We start from the raw sequence: 21,775 nt of genomic DNA, 5'->3' as shown, positions 1-21,775 counted from the left end.
ATACGTGGTCAGTCAGTTAAGACCCATGTTAAGGAACTGATTGAATTACTCAATCTGATGGATATCTTAAGGAGACCATTTGATGATGTGTTTGCTCATGACACAATTCTTGTTTTCACTCCATGCTAGTTTTGATCTCGTCACACTAATTCATGATGATGAAGGCTCTACAGTCAAGCCTGTCAGTTTGCTGGTTAACCACTCAAAGGAGTACTTGAAGAAAGAGGGAAGCTAGTGTTTCTTTTGCGGTAGGTGGTCTTACCACTTACCAGATTGTCCTCACAACATGCCGTTGAAAAGGGAAGGTAAGGAGTTACCTAATATACTTGTTGTAGAAATCAATCTTACTCCATCTTCCATTTGGGTATTTGATACCGATTTTGGTGCTCACATTGTTAATAACATGTTGGGCTTAAGAGAGAGTAGGAAATTAGCAAAAGGGGAGATAACGCTTCGAGTAGGAAATGAAGAAAAAGTTGTTGCGCTTGCTATTGGAAGCTATCATTTGAAGCACCCATCTGGTCTTATTTTGGGGCTTAATAACTGTTATTTTGTCCCAACAATTACCAAAAACATTATTTTAGTTCCATTGTTAGATATTGAAGGTTTTTCTTTCAAAATAAGAGACAAAATTTGTTTTATTTCTAAAGAAAATATGTTATATGCTAACGCCAAATTGATTAATGGTTTGTATATTTTAGACTATACAACTCATGTTTACAACATAGATCATAAAAAGTGAAAAACAAATGATTCAATCCAAACCTACCTATGGCATTGTAGGTTAGGTCACATAAACCAATCGCGCATCTAATTACAAAAGGATGTACTCTTATCCTCATTTGATTATGAATCATTTCACAACTGTGAGTCATGTTTATTAGGTAAGATGACCAAATAACCTTTTACAGGAAAGGGTGAAAGAGCTAGCGACCTTTTGGGACTCATACATACGGATGTGTGTGGACCAATGAGTTTAAAAGCTAGAGGTGGATTTAACTACTTCATTACTTTTACTAATGATTTAAGTAGGTATGGCTATATCTACTTAATGAAGAACAAATCGGAATCCTTTGAAAAGTTCAAAGAATTCTAGAATGAAGTCCAAAATCAGCTTGGGAAAACAATTAAAGCACTACGATCTGATCGTGGTGGTGAATATTTGACTCGAGATTTTGATGATCATCTGAGGGATTGTGGAATAATTTCGCAATTAACTACTCCAGGAACACCACAATTAAATGGTGTGTCAGAAAGGAGGAATCGAACTTTGCTTGACATGGTTCGATCCATGATGAGCTTTACTGATCTGCACATATCGTTCAGGGGATATGCACTACAGACAACTGCGAACATATTAAACAGAAGCCCGTCCAAAGCAGTTGAGAAGACGCCATATGAGTTATGGACTAGAAAAGTTCCAAAGTTGTCTTATCTCAAGATTTGGGGTTGTGAAGCCTATGTAAAACGTTTATAAGGCGACAAACTAGGCCCTAAATTAGATAAGTGTTTCTTTGTGGGTTATCCCAAGGAAACAAAAGGGTATCACTTCTACAACTGCGCAAATAACAAAGCGTTTGTTGCTCGCGATGGTGTCTTTTTAGAAAAAGAATTTCTTTCTACAAAGCCAAGTGGGAGTAAAATGGTTCTCAAAGAAATTCAAGACGAGCAACAAATGGATGGATAACACCACTTCAGAGGCGAGGGCGCATGAGTCAACTAATTTGATAAATTATCTGTCGGAGCAAGCTAATTCAACTAGTGAGACTCCTATCGTTCCCCTTGAATCCAATTCTTATGAAAATCTTTAAAGAGTTGAAGAGAATATTTTTATTGCTGCTCTTACCCGTCGTAGGTCACTCAGAATAAAAAACAAGCAGTTTGTTGATGTTCTGCTAACTGAGGATTTCGAAATCTTCTTATTAGAGAGTGCGGAACCCACAACCTACAAGCAAGCTTTGGCGAGCACCGACTCAGAAAAATGGCTTGTGGCCATGAAATTTGAAATGGACTCTATGTCAAAAAATGATGTGTGGGACCTAATAGACTTTCCTGATGGGGTCAAACCCATTGGTTGAAAATGGGTCTACAAGATTAAAACAGACAAAGATGGAAATGCCTACATCTATAAAGCAAGAATGGTTGCAAAAGTGTTAAGATAAATTCATGGTATTGACTATGATGAAACCTTTTCCCCGGTAGCAATGCTTAAGTCTATTCAGATTCTTCTAGTGATTGCTGAATTTTTCGATTACGAAATTTGGTAGATGGATGTCAAAATCGCATTCTTGAACGGGTTCTTGACAGAGGATGTGTACATGACACAACCTGAGGGTTTTGAATATCCTGAAAATCCTAGAAAGGTATGCAAGCTTCAAAAATCCATTTATGGATTAAAGCAAGCATCACGGAGTTGGAACATTTGTTTCGATGAGGCAATCAAACAGTTTGGTTTCCATAAGAGCGAAGAAGAACCTTGTGTATATAAGAAGTCTAGTGGGAGCGGCCTAGTTTTCTTAGTCTTGTATGTAGATGACATACTGCTCGTGGGGAACGACAGACCAAATTTTTGAGTCAGTCAAGGAATGGTTGAAGAGTTGTTTCTCCATGAAAGACTTGGGTGACGCCGAGTACATATTGGGAATCAAGATCCATCGAGATAGGTCTCGAAGAATAAATGGACTAAGTAAAGAGACTTGTATTGATAAGATCCTTGATAGGTTCGAAATGCAAGACTCTAAGAGAGGATTTCTTCTCATGTCTCATGGTATTACGCTTAGTAAAACTCAATGCCCTCAAAAGCAAGAAGAGTTGAAGCGTATGGCGAATGTACCTTATGCCTCTGCAATAGGGTCCATTATGTATGCCATGATATGTACAAGGCCAGATGTTGCATATGCCTTAAGCATGTGTAGCAGATTTCAGGCAAATCCAGGAGAAGCACACTGGAAAGTTGCTAAGAACATCCTTAAGTACTTGAGAAGGACTAAGGGAATGTTTCTGGTTTATGGTGGAAAAAATGAGTTGGTTGTCAAAGGGCTATACGGATGCGAGTTTCCAAACAAATAGATGATGACTTCAAATCCCAATCTGGATACATTTTCTGTCTGAATGGAGGAGCAGTGAGCTGGAAGAGTTCAAAGCAAAGCACTGTCGCAGACTCTACGACAGAATCTGAGCATTTGGCTGCGGTGGAAGCAGCTAAGGAGGCAGTTTGGATCAAGAAGTTCCTTATTCGACTAGACATTTTACCTAGTGCTCAAGAAGGAATTGAGTTGTTTGGTGACAACAATGGCGCCATTGCCCAATCAAAGTAGCCAAGGTCACATTACAAATCCAAACATGTTGAGAGGAAGTATCACCTCATTCGAGATATCGTTGGCTAGCAGGATGTCAAAATCTGCAAAGTTCATATGGATGAGAATATCGCTTATCCGCTTACTAAACACCTTTTGTAGCCCAAGCATGAGACTCACTCAAGGGCTTCTGGATTGAAGCAAGTTATGTAATTAAAGTTGTATTTGTTTTGAGAAAACTTATTACGTATGTAATACATTAACTTGCAGAATTATATTTAATCAGAAATTTTCATTTCTCTTATTTAATTGTGGTTTGATATTAAATAAAATGTCCAAAATAATTATGAATTGATGGGATCATCAAATACGTGATTTGGTGAATGAAACCCCACAAGTGAACTAAATTCATAAATAATTTAAGTTTCTAGTTCAAAATCATTAAATTGGACATAAACGATTTTAATAAATAAACTAGCATGTAAGATTGATTGGATAATGCAGTTTCATGGGCTATAGGAGCATAGGGATACTCGGTCAATCACATGGGTATGCATGAATGATGCATGATCGAACTATTGACCTACTTTGAAGTTCAAGTATAGAGCTTCCGGATATATTAGTGGATTCTTTTGACATGAGTGGAACACTAATTTAATTCAATTATTGATTTAACTATGGTACATCAATACATCATTCCGTAAAAGGGGACTATAAAAGGTATTTTCTAATTACTTCAAAAGTTGTGTGGGAGCTTTGGTTGCCACAAGATTGGATTGAGTCTACCTATTTAATTAGGAAATGTGCCATGGCCTCTTGAAGAGGGAGAATTGAGAAAATGCATGGCTGTGCTCAAATAGATTACATGGTAATCATTTATTTTTGCAATTCTAACTCAGATTTCAAGAAATGATTTGTAGATTAAAATGATCTCGACAAGTGATGCAATCATATCATTAAATCGAAACATATTGACTTAAGGAATTTGAATATTGTGCACTTGTCTTAGACAAGTGGGAGATTGAAGGATTTATGTCTTCGTCAAGTGCAATTACTAGATATATAATAGATCAAATTATGGAGATGATTAAGTTCGTTCTTTTGGGTCGTCGTTATATCATAGCTAGAGGTACTAACGATATTTGGGCTAGTAAAATAGTCTAAAGCCCAATTGAACGGATCGTATATGGTTACACAAAGGGCCTAGATTGAGCATAAGAGGAAGAGGCCCATGATGGGCCTACTCCCTCTAGGTGGTCGACCACATGGTAGAGTGGTGAGGGTTTGGGGTTTTGCTCCTAGTCTAATTAACATATCAGCCAACTTAAAATCCATATAAGCCAGCTAAGATAACATTTCAGCTTAGCAAGTTATGATTTAAACCAATTTAAAAAGGATGTAAGCCAACAAGTAAAACATATAAGCAAATAAAAAATAGCATATTAGCCAAAGGAAAAAAAAATATCAACCACCAAAAAATATATATAAACAACGTATCAGCCAGCCAAATAAAACATTTAAGCCAAACTAAGAAACATATAAGGCAACAAAATGATTGTATAAACAAACAAAATAAATGAAAGTATTCACTAGATTTATTATATGATAATATTGAATAGATAACCTTACTAAAATATCCATAGCCTGAATTTCTTTGTTAGTTTTAAGACCTTTTAGAATCTTGTATTGAACATAAAACTCTAAATCATTCCCAGCTACACTTGGAATCCATCCTTGAATTCAAGAGTTAAAGGAACTTCTTTCTCAATTTCTTTAGGAGCTTGAGAATTTTCAGGAAATAATACAGTTGAAGATATAGCAATATCCCGCTTCACAATTCCTAAACCATAAACAAAAGTGTCTTTACTCTGTGCCTTGATTCGAGCATTTAAGGACTCATAATCCCAATTGCTTATGAATGGCAGCTTAACACCCAATTGCCTCTTTCCAAAATAAACTTTTTGAACAAAAGCCACCAGCAAAGCAGGGAGACAACAAGCAATTTTTGTTTACGATTTTTGTAGTTTTTTTTACCTCAATTTTGTCTTTGTTCTTCTTATCAACCAAAAATTTATGAAATTCTTCAATTGAATGACACATGACCTTCATAATGTAGCCACACTAATTAAAATCCTTAATATTTTGAACATTAGACAAATATTTAACAGCACTGATGTTAAAAGACTTGTCACTCAAAGGTGTCTAAAAATTTGTGAGGGCAAAGAGAATAAAAAGCCTCTTAAATTCATCTCCACCATCTTTGAATTCCATAAGCTTCTCCTTCCAAACATTAAGAAAAACATATTTTTTCTTACTCACAGACTTACCAGTTAAAAAAGAAATAAAATTATAAAGTAAATAATATAATTATTTAAGTAAGAATGACTATATAAAAAATAATAAATAAAATATACCATCATTTTCTTTTCGGTCTGTCTTTTTTTCTCTACAGCAGGTGATTTTTTTGTACCTGTAATTTATAAAAAAAAACACAGGAAAACTAATATTAACCAATATTACAAGAATATAATCAAACAATTAAAGAAAATAAGCCGACACAAGAAACAAATCAGCCAAAAAATAAAACAAATAACCCAGCATAACATACATATTAGCCATGAAAATGGTACATATCTGCCAACAAAAAAAAAATAGAACATAAAATATAGAAAAAAATAAATTACCTAACCCAAGTCTTTCAGCTTGATATTGAACTTCTCCAATCTTATAATCAAACTTCTTTTTCCTTGGCTTCTTAGCATTAACATCATCAGTTTGTTCAATAGGGCCAAGCCCAAAATAATCCCCCCACTCCTTCATTATATCCTTGTCAAGATTTTTATCAGATTTCAATTTAGACAACTCAATCACAAAAGTTGAGTGTAAGGAATCCCAAGCACATTATGTAGATCAACACTATTAAACGATATCCTCTGATCTCCAACAAACAATATCATTGTTGTAGGATTGTAATGTAAAACTAAGTATGGATACAATGTTCTTTTGTGATCTTTAGGTAGATTGATTTTTTAACAGACCACCAAAACCAATGTCATCAATAACAGCTCTATGTTCATCAGTGAAACTTTTGACCATGTTGGTAATAGTTGAAACACTAGATTGAGTTTCAATAGAACTATCTGACAAATCATCTTCTGTAATATTGCTGAAAAATCAATAAAAAAAATGTTAATTAAAGAACAACACATTTGCATTTTGTATCAGGAATATGAAAAATAAAATACCTAAAATCAAATCGTTCCTTGTCAATATTGCTCTTCTTTCCAACCTTGGGAACATCCCTAGTACTTTTACTGAAAAACAAGTAAAGTGTTAAAAAAAAAGGAAAAATTATTATCATAAACCAAAAAAAAAAAAAAAAAAAACATATCAGACAATAATAAAAACATTTCAGCCAATAAAGAAAACATATCATCCATCATAGCAGTATCAGCCATCATTATATTAAAATATCAACAATTAAAAAAGAATATCAGCAATCATTATAATGAACTTAACAAACATTACAAGAAACCTATAAGCTAATAACAGATACATATCATAAAAAAAGAAACAATTCAGCTAACAGGAGAAAAATACTATACTAATATATAAGAAAATGAATAAGAATATTAGCTATCATTATAATAATTTAAGATAACATAAAATCCATATAAGCTAACAAAGATAACAATTCAACTTAGTATTTAATGATTTCAACCAGCTTAAAAAAGATATAAGCCAACAAATAGAACATATCAGCAAAAAAAAGAGCATATCAACCAAATAAAAAACAAATCAGCCAACAAAAAATATATATTTCAAAAACGTATCAGCCTGCCAAATAAAACATAAAAGCAAAGAAAGATAACATATAAGCCAACACTATATTCATCTAAGCCAACAAAGATAACATTTCAGTTTAACAAATTATGATTTCAGCCAATTTAGAAAAGATATATGCCAACAAATAGAACATATTAGCAAGTAAAAAAGAGCATATCAACCAAATAAAGAAGAAATCAGCCAACAAAAAACTTATATAAAAAAGTATCAACTAGCCAAATAAAATATGTAAGCCAACAAAGATAACATTTCAGCTTAGTATTTTATGATTTCAGCCAATTCAAAGAAGATGTAAGCCAACACATAGAACATTTCACAAATAAAAAGTGCATATAAGCCAGATAAAAAACAAATCAGCTAACAAATAATATATATAAAAATCGTATCAACCAGCTAAATAAAACATATAAGCAATTAAACAATCATAATGATTATACAAGGCAACATAATAAATATATCGACCATCAATATCATCATATAAGATAACACAATAAATATATCATCCATCAATATCACCATATACAAGCCAACAGAAAAATCTTATCACACAATATAAGAAAATATAAGCCAACAAAAAAATGTATCAGACAATTAAAAAAACATTTCAGCCAACAGAAGATGTCAAGTGAAATGATCAAAATATCACCCAACACAAAAATTGGATAAGCTAATAGATCATACCTAGATTCTGTTTGATTTTTTCTTTTTGAAGTACCTTTTCCAGCTTTAGATTTTCAGTTAATAAAAATAAATGATAAAAAAACAACATAAAAATACATAACAAAATCTAAAAGGACATAAAAATTTGAACAAAGACCTAATAAAAATTTTCGATACAAAATGCGGTATCATTAAAACCTAATAAACAAAAACAAATGCTAAAAATAAAAATAGATACATTAAATTTCAATATCGTAAATCGAAAATTCAATTAATTAAACACAAACAAAACATAAGTTGAATTACGATGAAATTATATACTGAATCATAGTAAAAAAAAAAAGAAAAAAGAAAAAAAACGAAAAACCTAAATCAAAACAATTCAAAGCAAGAAATTAAGAATTCAGGAAAAAACTAAATACCTAATGTTTGAAAGAAGTGAATCATCAGGATGTATATCCGTAGCATTCAATGGCGGACAATTAGCATTATTCGACCTCATTTTTTTTTATTTACAATAATATTGAATTGAAAATCTTTCATAAAAAGAAGAAAAATATAGACGAAAATGAAGAAAAATAAGCGAAAACTGTAGAAATTGAAGAAGTGAAACAATTGAAGAAAAGAGTAAAAATTAGTAGAAACTACAGTGATGAAGAAAAGGAAATGGAGTTGAAAATGACCGGTTTTTTTGGAATAAGAAAATGGAGTTGAAAATGGCGGATTAAGTGGAAGAAATAAATATGGGCTGATGGTTGAGTTCAAACATATACAAGACTTTTCTTAAAAACAAAAAACAAAATAAAAATGGACCAGGCCAGGATTTTAACCTCGCCGCACGAACTATTGGGTGCGGACGTCCACACCCAATAGTTTGTGATAAAATAAACTGGTAATAAAAAAATTAATTTTAAAATACATTAAGTTGATGCAATAATAACTTACTTATTAACATTTTATTTTATATAATAGCAAAAAAATGACGAAAGTTGAGGTGGAAAAAAATCAATGCTAGTATGACAATTATTCGAGGACGAAGGGAATATGTTAATAGTAGTTTATGAAATTTTCTAATGAGCTATACAAGAAGAATAAAAGAAAGCATATAGAGTAATATTTTTAACTAAAACATGACAATATCATTTTTATAATCATAATTTTTTTTAATAATAACTTCGGGTTCATTTGGCATTGCTATTATTTTTAGTTTTTTGTTTTTCAAAACCATATAATATATGTCATAAAATAAATAAAAAATTAGTTAAACTTATTAAAATCTATAATTTTGAAAACTGACAACTAAATAGTGAAAACCCCTTTTTTCTTGTTTCATGTTTTGGTTTTTTATTTTAAAAAGAAAAATTAAATAAAAAAACGATGCTAAACAAGCCCTTAATTTTTACCTTTGAATTTTAGGAGGTTATATACAACACAAGCAAGCAGGTCTTATTTTGTCTCAAATATTTGAGTCGGAGCCTAGGGTTTCTAGGGTTTCTTACATGTTCTTAAGGTTTTTTACTTCAATCTTCCTTATTTCCACCAATAATGTCAATTTCCATCCCGGTCTCTATTCTACTACTGCCATGTTGTTTTTGCTAACCAATCAATCCTTTTTAGGATTTTTTTTACTCTTGTTTCTCTCTGTGAGGAGCTTTTACCTAGTACTCAAGGTTTGTTCTTGAGCTACCCCACTATACAAGCTTGCTCACCCCTCTTTTCCTAATTCATTCAACCCATGGACTGCATGCATCGCAACTTAGTGTCTCCTTTCCACTAAGAGGATTTATTTTTGGGTTTTTACCAACCCAATGTTCATCTTCTTGATTTTACTTCTAAATAATCAACTTTCTACTGCTCTTTTCTCCTTCTATTTTCTATACTTCTTGCTTTAATTTATGTCCTTTGTTGGCATTTATTAATGGAAAATTTCAATCATTGGACCGTGTACCGAATGGGAGTGTATTTAAATCAACCGTTCGAGCATTATATTACTAATATCGATTGAAACAAAGCAGTCATTGGACGATTCTTTGGGCCCAATCCTCCATGTCGTTCGATTGTTCAACAGATGGTCGACACTCAATGGCTCACACGAGGTAATATCGTTGTTCATCGTACTAGTAGTTACTTTATTTTTGCATGCTCAAACTTGGCGGACGTCGAAGCTTTACTTGAGCAACACACCTTCATTTTGGATGGTAGAATTTGTAATTTCCGTAGGTGCAATAAGTATACAGTGCAAGCTTCTGTTAATTTTGATATGACTAGGCTGTGGATTCGTGTTTACGGGCTTCCTCTAGGGTATCTTGATCCTGAATGGGCATTCAAAACTCTAGACCTTATAGGATTGGTTGAGACTCTTGAATATGACGGGGATGGGCTTCCTGATGAGCCCGAGTTTCACGGCCAAGTTTTAGTTGATCTCTCTAAACCCTTAATACCTGGGCGTTTCGATCCTGGTGAATTCGATCCTATATGGATTTGTTTCAGGTATGAGGGCGTTTCTAAATATTGCAAGAAGTGCGGGTGTGTAGGTCATTACAAAGAAATTTGTGAATGCTCGGATTATGTGCCTGTTAGACGCATTCATGCTAGAATGGAGAAGTTCGAATCTTAGGGATTAACAATGTTTTATAGTCCACATAATTTCCCTTTATATACGAATATGGTTGAAGGCACTCAAGAGAATTTTTGAACTCGGAATTAGGGGTGTTCAGATCCGGGTAGTTGATAAGTCGGCCCGTGTCCCGTCTCGGATAATTCGGGTACCCGGCATTCGGGTACCCGAATTATCCGGGACGGGACACGGGTACCCGGATTAAAATTAGTTGGTATAAAATTAGTTGGAGTCTATTTATGAATACTGGCTGAATGATTAAGAATTGTTAAGGATGCATACAGTTGGAATTCTCGAGACCTAATAGATTGTGTACTTATTCTTCTTTGTGTTCATGCTCATGTTCTTCTGCTATTAGTCACATAATATGAATGTTTGTTTTTAGACAGAATGGGGAAATGATTTTTTGTTCCTTGGCAGGAAGCTTGTTAATGGATGACATTGTTGGCTTAACAGAAATGTTTATATGTCAATAGATACTGGTAATTGTAATGCTATCACATTCAAAGAGCTCAAAGCTGGTTTGAAAAGATGGTTCAAACCTCAAAGATTAGAGATGTGTGATCAGAAAAGTGCGGTAAGAATTTAGCTATTATGAAATGAAATATCTCTTTTGCAATTTCTCAACTGCTACTGCATCAACTAAACCTTCTTGTTTGTTGCTGTTTGATAATCTTCTTTGTTGTAATTGTTTCTTTACTTTCAGATTGGGCAATATTTGATTTGGTGACATAGTGTTAGTCAGCTTATTTACTTGACTGATGACCTCTTTTTGCTAGTTTTTCTTTGTCTGATCAGACAAATTGAAGTAGGATTGCAGGAATATAATAGGATTTGTATATGAGTTAAGACTGAACCTGAAAGTAATGGTGATTTTATGTATTATAAGCATTGTTACTAGTATTAATTAATTTTCTAATTTACCCTTAATGCATGTATTGCTTACCTGAGGCATCATGCATGTCTATAAGAAGATACACCTTGCATGTATTCACCTTGTACGTTTTTCTGTTTTTATTTTTTTTAACGGGTACCCGATAATTGCAAAGTTTGTCCCATGTCCTGGCCCATGAAAGTGTTATTTTACCGGGACGGGTACCCGACCCGAAAAAAACAGAAAATTTTAAAAATTTCCAGTCGGGTTTTTTGCAGGTCATCGGGAAATCGGGACGGGATAACCGGGTCGGGGTTTTTTTGAACATCCCTACTCGGAATACCACAGTCAATTTGCTTCTTGGCGCAAGACTTTGAATTTCATGACGATAGTTCTAGTTAGGGTAATGACGATGATTTGAATGGTGATAATGATGCTAATCCTGATAATAATGATGAGGACCAGGAACCTCCGGATAATGATCAAGATGGAGAGGATAATCCGGATGCGGATAGGGTCGAAGAATCTGATAATTTAGATTCTTATCATGCAAGGGAGGAATATGCCTAATGGTCATGCTGATGTTGCGGATCCTACCAGGGATACTAATGATAATCTAGAACAGAATTCATTCCCATTAATGGGGTGTACCAAAACGGCTAAATGTCTCACTCGCCTAATGTTGTCACTTCTTCTCCCTCAGATAGCTCTGTATACTGTTCTGTTTCGGAGCAGGGGAACAATGGCAGTACTTCTTCTGAAACTGACCCCACTACTCCGTAGTCGTATCACAACCTAAATTCAACGCGATTTATTAAAGAGAATCGGGCTGCTATTCCTGTTGGCGATCCTTATGCACCACTTATTGAAATTCGCTTAGGCACTAATAATATTGGGGAGGCTTTTGAATGGCTGCAGACTTGGAGGAAAGCTTTATTTCATATGACTCGGGCTCTGATTCTCCTTCTGGTCAGCACGGTGTTGCAACTTCTGCAGTCTATTCGCATCCTGCAAATTATGTGACCCTTTCCTTGTTTGAAAAACTCTCTTTACAGGATACAAATGCGGCTTCTAACTCCTTTGTACCGCCTAATGCTGACCCTTTATAGCAGACTAATGTCGCGTATGTCAATCCTTCGCCAACACATTCAGAGGTTTATCCACCTAAAAGGAGTTGTTAACTACCCTTTCATCGCTGCAGGTCGTATGATCAGGCAACTTACTTTGGTTACTATGGTTCCACTTGGTCTAAAAAACGTCGCCAAATTCATGCTTTGAATCTGCAAGGCAAGGACGGCTTTACCATGCCTGTTTCTGGTTCGCGTCGGCTAGCGTCCCACAAGTGCAGCTCGGATGTCTCAACAACAGCTCACTTTGGGTTCTTGGGTTGTTCTACTGACTTGGCTTGCAACCCTCCTGGTCTTAAGGTTTTTCTTAGAAGTAAGCGGAAGGCAGGAGAGTCTAGCACTGCTTCCTCTCACATGTTTGTCAAGGTTTCGAAGGATGGGTTTTCTTCTTAGAATTTCAACAATGGTATTAGTGCTACCTCACCGAGTATGGCTTCAGGGTTCTCGGGCACCTTTTCTTCGGCAGGTGGCCCTTCACAGCCCCTGAAGGTTTTATGAATATCACATCATGGAATTGTCGGGGACTAAACGACCAAACTACTCCTAAGATCCCCTACGTGTTTTAATTATTACACTCTTTTGCTCCTAAATTTTTTATTTCTATGTGAAACTAAAGTTTCTGTTTTAGTTGTGATTAGCTTGCTTAGTTTTTCTAGTCCTACTTCGGTTTTTGGGATTGACTTGGTAGGTACTAGCGGAGGTTTAGTGGTTTTTGGGTTTGGTTCGGAAGAAGTTTCTTGCGTTTTTTGTTGTACAAATGGTGTACTCTGTAACATAAAAGTTAGTAATGAAATTAGTAAATGTGTGATGTTTGTTTATGGTGCCCCTGTTCTTGAAGATAGACCTTAGGTATGGCGTTTGATTCTTGATTTACTTTCTATAGCTCCTAATTGTTTGATTATTAGTGATATTAATCAAATAGTGCACCACTACAATAGATTGGGTGGGTCAAATGTCATTAAGGGGTGGGATTCCTTTCTAAATTTTAGACTTAACTCTAGTTTACTGGCTACACCCTTTAAAGGGCCTCCTTATACTTGGACAAATAATAGGGAGGCAGGTCAGCTCATTTTACAGCGTTTAGATCGCTCGTATATGACCTTTGATTGGTTTCATAACTATCCAGATTGTCGGTTATTCAATCAACCGATCCTCATTTCTGATTATGCTGCTATTTTCGTTGACGACTCTGCTGTTAAACGGCAGTCAAACCGTCCATATCAGTTGGATAACTGGTGTCCTCACTACGAGGAAATCCATGACTTTGTCTGTAATACTTGGTAGAGAAGCATCTCTGGCTCTCCTATGTTCATTCTCTCCAAGAATTTAGAACATGTTAAGGCATTGGTTCGGACTTGGTGTGTCGACAATAAGAAATTTTGGGGTGTTCATTGGAAAAATTTCTCAAAGGATCTTTCTAATGAGGGTGAGTAATACAGTTGGTTACAGATGCCTCTCTTTATATATATGGCTAATATAGTGACTTCAAAGGAGAATATTTTGTTGCAACTACAATTTTGGCGACAACATTGCAAGAAAAATTGGATACTCAAAGGGGATTGCCCTTCTAAACTCCTATTTTCTAAGGTCAAAAGTAGCAGAAAAAGAATGAGATTTTCTCTTTACTTGATGATCAAGGTGTCATCCAACATGGTCAGACGGACGTTCAGCTTGTTATTGTGGAATCGCTAAAGAAGACCTTTAAGAGTGATGCTATGCCTCCGTATGACCCGGAAATTGATATGGTCCTGTGGGAATTAGATATTCCTTGTTTCATTCCCTCTCAGCTCATTAATTTGGATCGTCCCTTCTTAGCTTCAGAAATTCGAAATGCTATGTTTGCCTTGGGCATGCAACTGTAATTCTTCGGGCTCGGATGGAATTACTGTTGAATTTTTCAAAATTCACTGGGATGTTGTTGGAGAATCGGTTGTTTCAGGCATTCAAAGTTTCTTTTAGACATGGTTCTCCTGAAGGAATGGAATCAGTCTCTTCAGTCATGATTCCTAAGATTGGTACTCCAACAGAGATGGGCCATTTATGACGGATTAGCCTTTGTAATACTATTAACAAGTGTGCCTCCAAATGCTTGGTGGCCAGACTGTGCAGTATCTTCTTCTTTTTGTTTCAGATTCTCATCATGCCTTTGTTCAAGGACGCGTGATGACATATTATATCTTGTTGAGCCATTAATTAATGGAGAAAATGAGTTATTCTACATTAGGTACTAATTGGCTTGCTTCGCTTAAAATTAATGAGCAAAGCTTATGACAGAATTCACTGGAGTTTTCTTTTGCGAATCTTGAGAGCCTATGGGTTTCCGGATATTTGGTTACAAATGATTCAACAATGTCTCTTGACGGTTTCTTATAAGTCCCTTGTCAATGGTACTAACTCTGTCGCCTTTAAACCACAATGTGGTCTTCGTCTAGGTGATCCTCTCCCTCTCCGTTCCTTTTCCTTTTCTGCATGGATATCTTGTCTCGTATGCTACACCTAGGGAAAGATCTAAAATTGTTTCAAGGAATCAAGTTGTCTAGATCGAGTCCATCTATCTCGCATCTATTCTTTGCAGATGATGCTCTTATCTTTTTTCAGGCAACTAATCTTTCGTGTACTAATATTGTGCAGATCATTCAACGGTTTACTAAGATTTTGGGGGAGGAACTTAACCTTTCAAAATCCTTGATTAAGTTTAGCCTGAATGTCTTTCCTCCTACCCAAGAGAGCTTCAAATTTATATTCCAAATGAAGCATGTTAAGGTGTTCAATCACCATTTGGGAGCTCCATTTGATTTTGTCGAAAAAAAGAAGGACCACTTCCAACTTATCATCGACAAAATTATTGGAAGAATTAATTGCTTACACGTTATACGACTTTCTCAATCTCCAAAGTTAATTTTTATTAACTCGATTCTGGTAGCTATGACGTCACATGTTCTTGCTTGCTATGAGCTTCCGATCTCTGTCATAGGGAAAATCGATTCTTTACTAATGCGCTTCTTCTGGGCGCATTCTGATTCTAAGGGTATGCACTAGGTTAATAAGGATACCATGCATCTCCCTCGTGGTATGGGTGGCTTGTGAATTCGTTGTTTATCCTCCTTAAACAAGGTGTTCCTAATGAAGCAGGTATGGAGATTTGTTACAAACCCACAACTACAAGTTTCTAAAGTTTTCGGTGCGCGCACTTCCTTTCTTTCCAACAATTCTAACAACCGATCCAGGGTTTCTAGTTGCCACTCTTTTACAACAGGGCTACAACTGGAAAATATCTAGGTAATGGACGCTCTACTCTGGCCAGCTCGGCTAATTGGGTCAATGGTTGCATTCCAGAGTTCAAGCCCGGTATTTCACTAAACACTACAGGAGATCGTACTGTTAGTTTTCTCATCCATCCTCACACAAATGGGTGGGACACTAAAAAAATTGTCGATTGGTTTGTTCTTGCGGATGCTTCTATAATTTTAGCCATGGAGTTACCGGATACGACAAAAGAAGACTTCCGTGATTGGGTGTGAAGACAGGTTATGCTATGCTTCAACAACAACTTCCTTCTACTTCTGCGCAACCTAGTTCAGGAAACTTCTCGAAATTGCTATGGTCGCTCCAATTACAACCTAAATGGAAGCTGTTTTTACGGAAACCGCTACATCGTGCTCTCGCAGTTAAGGTGGAACTTCATCACCGGGGTGTGCCGATTCAAAATGTGTTTTGTGATCTTTGTAGTTCAGCACCAGAGGATTTACAATATCTATTTAGGATGTGCGTTTGTGCACGAACAGTTTGGAGGGGTGGATGCCTCGGCATTCGCTCAGAATTTAATGGAGACTTTTCTCTCTCAGATTGGATCCAAGATTATATCCGACTTTTTATTAGTCGGGATGGGACTTCTAATACTTACTTAGGTACCTTAGTTGGTACACTTTGGAGTCTTTGGTTATGTAGGAATTCCAGAATCTTTAGGGCTTCTACTACTACACGGTCCTTTTCCTCGCAGTTTGCGAAGGTTATGGAATCACATACGGTTTTTCTTACGCCGAATGCTTCTGGCAGCAACCTCTCTGTGGCGGCGGCTGATGGTGGTGCCTCTCCCCCACCAGGGTTTTATATAGCTCATCTTGGATTACTCAACCAAGGGACTGCTTTATGCTCTTTACAGGTACATGACTCTTGGTTCAAAGATACTCAACGTGCTGGGATGGGCTGGTGCTTAGATAATGATGACTCGTTGGATGAACGAATCATTGGCGGAAGTAACTTCGAGGTTTGTACTTCAGCTTTACATGCGAAGGCGATGGCTTGCATGTATGGGCTACAATGGGCTTCTGATCGGGGGTTTCATTCCATCACGATCGTTACAGATTCCTATAATCTTATTACATACCCTTCTTAGGAGGGGGGGTGGTCAAGGAAACATTGATTACCTTTGGCTCATTTGCAAGATTAAACGACTTGGCGAAACCTTCCAGTACTATAATGTTCACAAGACATATCGTCAACATGTTCATCGTGCTCATTAAATCGCTGCAGAAGCTACTGTTCATTTAATTTGCTTTAGTTTTAATGTGTAGTGTGTTTTATCCTTTGTAAAAAAATTAAAAAAAAATAAGAAAAAATAATAAAATTTACCTTTGATTTAGTTTTTACACCGTACAATTTTCATGTGTGGAAGTTGTATTTACACTTAATATTTTATATTAAAGCTTCCATTATTTTTTTAATATATATTATTTTAATTTCCACGTACTACTTCTAGACTCACATTTTTTTGTCTATATAACTCACATTTTTAATTATTTATGACTATACTACTCACATTCTTTTGTATTTTGTAAAATATCATGGTGTGCATGCTTTCAATTTGTAGCTGGATCCACTCTTACATGAGATTAGATAATATCTTATCTTCTCTATAAATACACCACCCCCCCTCCATACATTTCAAATAATCATCGCACGCATTTAACTAAGCACTCCTAAATTTATCTAAAGCTCCAAATTAACACATCTAATCAAAGTATTTAATTCTCCTAGTTATTATCCAAAAGAAGAAAAACAAACAATCAAAATAGGTAGCTATGGCAAATTCCAAGCTTTTCCTTGCTACATTTGTGCTTGCTTTCCTTGTTCTTAACATGGTTGAAGCTAAAGAAATGGTAAATAAATTTTTATAGTTTAATACAAACTCCTTTTATTTTCCTTTGTTTTTAAAATAATCATATCTTTTATTATTCATGTAAGCAAATTAATTTTTGATTGCCTTTGGTATTTCATATACTACGTACATAAGTATTAGAAAATGAAAATGTTAGACATGCATGTAACCGGTTGTTTTATAACATGTACCTTATGTTTCCACAAATTTTTATTTTAAGATAATTTACACCGCAATCTCAACTCACACACACAAATATATCGAGAGTTTTTTTTCGTATTTTATTTATAAAAAATTTGTGCTACATTTTACTTTCTTTTAAGATATTAAGGTACAAGTAATAAATTTGTAAGGTAAACATCATTGAGTTATACTTCCTCCTTTCTAATAATATTGCAACAATCGGACTTTTGCACTATTTCTCATGCTTGTAACTTGTAGCTTGTTTGACCACAAATTATGATTTATACGTAAAGTAAAATATAGTCATGTGGGGCCTTGTTAGATTCGTTTCGTAAAATACTTTCACAATATTAACTTTTTATAATTTTTACTCTTATGTAATTATAGATATTTAACATATAAAATGTATTTTGAGATGCGTAATTTCATCCTTGTAATATTTGTGGAACAAAGAAAGTAATAATTATTAAAAAAAAAAATATAAATATGCTATATACGAAAATGTACCTTATATATTTATGGCAAGCACATTGTGTAATTCTCACCTTAAAAATAGTTTTCATTAATTGAAGCAATAATTCATTAATTTTTCATTCAATAAGTACTCTATGAACTTGAAATCAGATCATGATATTATAGTAACCATATATACTAATTGTCACTAAGAGTGAGGGATAGCTCAGAGGGTTAGATCTTCCCTCTCGATTCTAGGATATCCTAGGATCGATTCTCATCAACTGCCCTTGTGCCTCTCTAAACAAAAAAGCCCAAACTAATTGTCACTAGATCGAACTAAAGGTGAGAAAAAAAAAATCCTAGGAAACTATATAACCAAATAATGTTAATGTTAAGCGAATGTGTGGATAAGGAGACCATCTATCTTGTCAAAAAAAAAAAAAAAAAAAAAAAAAAAAAAAAAAAAAAAAAAAAAAAAAAAAAACCTCTAAGCCTACAATGCCCAAGGTCTAATTTGAGGGGTAAACCAGTCAAGTCTGTCCAGGTTAATTAGGAGCAAGGTCCCTTAAGAATAGGAGAAAGGGTAAGAAAATCCTCTAGATCTAGTGGGGATTAATCACACAACCTTATAAACACCCTTGGTTTTATCCCTACTATATGGCCCTAACTAGTTTATATTGTTATTGACCCTATTGTAGTATATTGTTGTTTCATCAAGAAATGGCTAATCAAACTTGAAACTTATTATGACACTTTATCTTCTTAATGTGCAGATTGAGAGTAACAATTTTCAGAGGTCTCTCCTTCGTATAGGTAAGTAATTATAATAAGTTGTTATGATTATTTATTAGTGGAGTGCTAAATAGTAGACACAGCCGTATTTTCTTAACACAGATCTAGTACCTCATTTTAATAATTCATTAAAATAACATATTCCCTTTCTTCTTCCTGTAAAGAAGCTCCCTCAATTTCAAAATTAATGTATCTTTTACAATTTTGCATTATTTATATAATAACTTTGACTATATATTGTTTTGCTAATATATACAATAGGTTATTTGCATTTTCACTCCATTTTGTTTTGGCAAACCCCATTTAGTACGCTACCTCTCTTATTCCTTTATTCATTTTTTTCTTACACTCACTTACCTTATTACACTTTCTTTCTTGATTAAAGTGGACTTTCAATAACTTATTCTAAGACGGGTTAAAATTACCCTAAAAGTATTTTAAATTTACTTTATATACTACAAAAGTTACCATTTTTCTAACATGAATTTACCTTTAGAAAACACTTATAATGTATTAAATTATTCATATTAGCCTTTACAGCATGTGTTCATTAGAAATTACACTTTAAAATACAATCTAATCCATTACAAATTAAAAGTTATCCTTATAATGATAAAAGTTATATAAAAATTGTTAAAGTTACCCTCAAATTGACCATCTTACAATAAAATTAATGTAATCTCGCTTTATACAGAACTTATTGTTTACTTTATTCATTTTTTTCTTACTCTTATCATAGTAAAAACTATCTTAATTTGTGACTAAAGAATAAATGTTACTCGTAATAACTTTTGATGATGGAGATTGTTGTTGGTTATTTCATATAAGTATACGTGTGCAGATTGTGGAGCAGCGTGCGAAACTAGGTGCAAGTTAAGTAGCAGACCAAATCTATGTCATAGGGCATGTGGTACATGTTGTGCTCGTTGTGGGTGTGTTCCACCGGGTACTTCTGGTAATGAAAAAGTTTGCCCTTGCTATTACAACCAGAGAACCCACGGTGGAGAACACAAGTGCCCTTAAAATTACCTTCTGAATTACAACAACTCAAAATTACATTTCCCCTTAATTGTAATGCTATAAAAGTCTCATTTTTTCGTATGTCGTATACTGAATGTATGTAATTGTATTTGATAGTATCCTACACGTATTTTGTGAATGAATTATTGGATGACGAATAATGTGTTTGCATCCCTTATTCTTTGCTTTCTTGATCAATTAGTGCAAGAAATGTTTATCAAACTTGTGATTGCAACTATTTTATCAAACACTTATAATTTCCTTATTAGAAACTTTTGATTTACAAGAAAAATGAGAAGAAGATATTAGTTTATAAAAGGAATAGTGTCTTTCGAACAAGTGTATTACTCTGATAGAGGGTTCAGAATTAATTAGGAAAGCTAAATATTTAGTGAAGTCAAGTGATCGGAATGCCTAGCTGGAGGCCGCTTCCGATCAATAAGATTAATATATAATTAATCTTACATCTTGCTCTTGACTGAGCCTTGCGGCGGTCACACCCAATCGTGTAACCGAACTAAAGCAACGAATTAATCCGAATGATTAAATACGTCAATAAAGATATTACGAACTCAGACGCGGATTCCGAGCTTAGAGCGTCGAAGCCGAGCGTCAAACGTCAAGTCGATTCTAGGAACTGACGAGACGAAAAAATAAATCAAACAACAAGTCAACACCTAGCCTTAGCCTCGTAATGGCCGTAGCTAGCAGCTAGCCATGCGAGGGCTAGGCTAGGCTAGCCAAGCTGCCATCGCATGGCAATGCTTGGCCGCAAGCCCAACAAGCATCTCAAGGCTTGGTTGGGCGTGTGCTGGCCGAGCAGGTGCATGCAGGCTAGCAAGGCCAGCAGTCAGCAAAGCTCGCTGGGCCTCGCTAGTAATAGCAACGCCCAGTGTACAGCAGCCCGCATTGCTGCGAGGCTTGCTGATGCGGGCCTTCTGGCAGGCCCAACCAAGCACCAAGCCGCCAGCAAGGCGCGCCTTTGTGCCCAAGGCTGGGCACCAGCTAGCGAGATGCTATAAGGCCTGGTTTTGTGAGGGTTTGCTTGGAGAATAAGGGGAGCTTTTGGTCCTCCCCTTATGGCCCTCACCTACCCCTTCTCTTGTGTTGACACTTGTTGATTGCTTATTGCCTTGAGTATTTAATTTAGTTTAGAATTAAATTAAATGCTTGTTTTCTCGCTTTATCACTTCTCCCACATGGAAAGATTAATGTGGGAATTGAGATGTTTTGCCTATAAATACAAACCTTGGGTGTTGGGAAAAATCACTTGAGTATAACTCAAAAAGGCATCTCCAAGTAAACGTGAGAAAACCTTATAGTTTGTAAAACTCATATTCTTGGTTTGGTCTTGTCTAAGCTACGAGATACAACCCTTGTTAGGGCACGTGGGTGTGCAAAGTAGGAGGATCTCACGCGTGCGAGTCTAAGGCTATCAAGGGTCGTGTTCGTGTTCGTGTTCGAGAGGAAGCACGCTTCTAGGGTAAGATGGTCTTTTCCTTCTCTCTTTCACTCTTTCTCTCTTGTGTGTTTATTGCTTTATTAATTATATGCTTAATTAGTTGTAATAATTAATGCATGTGGTCCGGGGCGGGGTTTGGTTCCGCACGGTGTTCGGGACACCGTAAAACCCTACAACGATATCATGAGCCTCTTGTATTTGAGTTTTACTACTAAAATTAATTAAGGGGATTTAAAATAGATTTAAAATCTGGATTAGCAACCTAATTAGATTAGGGTTTCGGT

At 35.2% G+C, this 21,775-nt stretch overlaps 1 protein-coding gene across 1 annotated transcript; it reads left to right on the top strand.

Moving 5' to 3' along the window:
• The first annotated feature begins 17,501 nt into the window (after window positions 1-17,501).
• On the top strand, window positions 17,502-20,032 carry LOC110686323 (gibberellin-regulated protein 11-like). Its single transcript, XM_021862913.1, has 3 exons — window positions 17,502-17,579; window positions 18,991-19,030; window positions 19,851-20,032. Exons 1-3 carry the CDS (start codon window positions 17,502-17,504, stop codon window positions 20,030-20,032), a joined length of 300 nt encoding a protein of 99 aa, XP_021718605.1.
• Window positions 20,033-21,775: the final 1,743 nt, after the last annotated feature.

Source organism: Chenopodium quinoa, unplaced genomic scaffold, assembly GCF_001683475.1.
Source record: "Chenopodium quinoa cultivar QQ74 unplaced genomic scaffold, ASM168347v1, whole genome shotgun sequence".
NCBI classification, from domain to species: Eukaryota; Viridiplantae; Streptophyta; class Magnoliopsida; order Caryophyllales; family Amaranthaceae; genus Chenopodium; species Chenopodium quinoa.
Note: the sequence above shows the minus strand (reverse complement) of the source record. Positions and strands in the feature narration are given on the sequence as shown.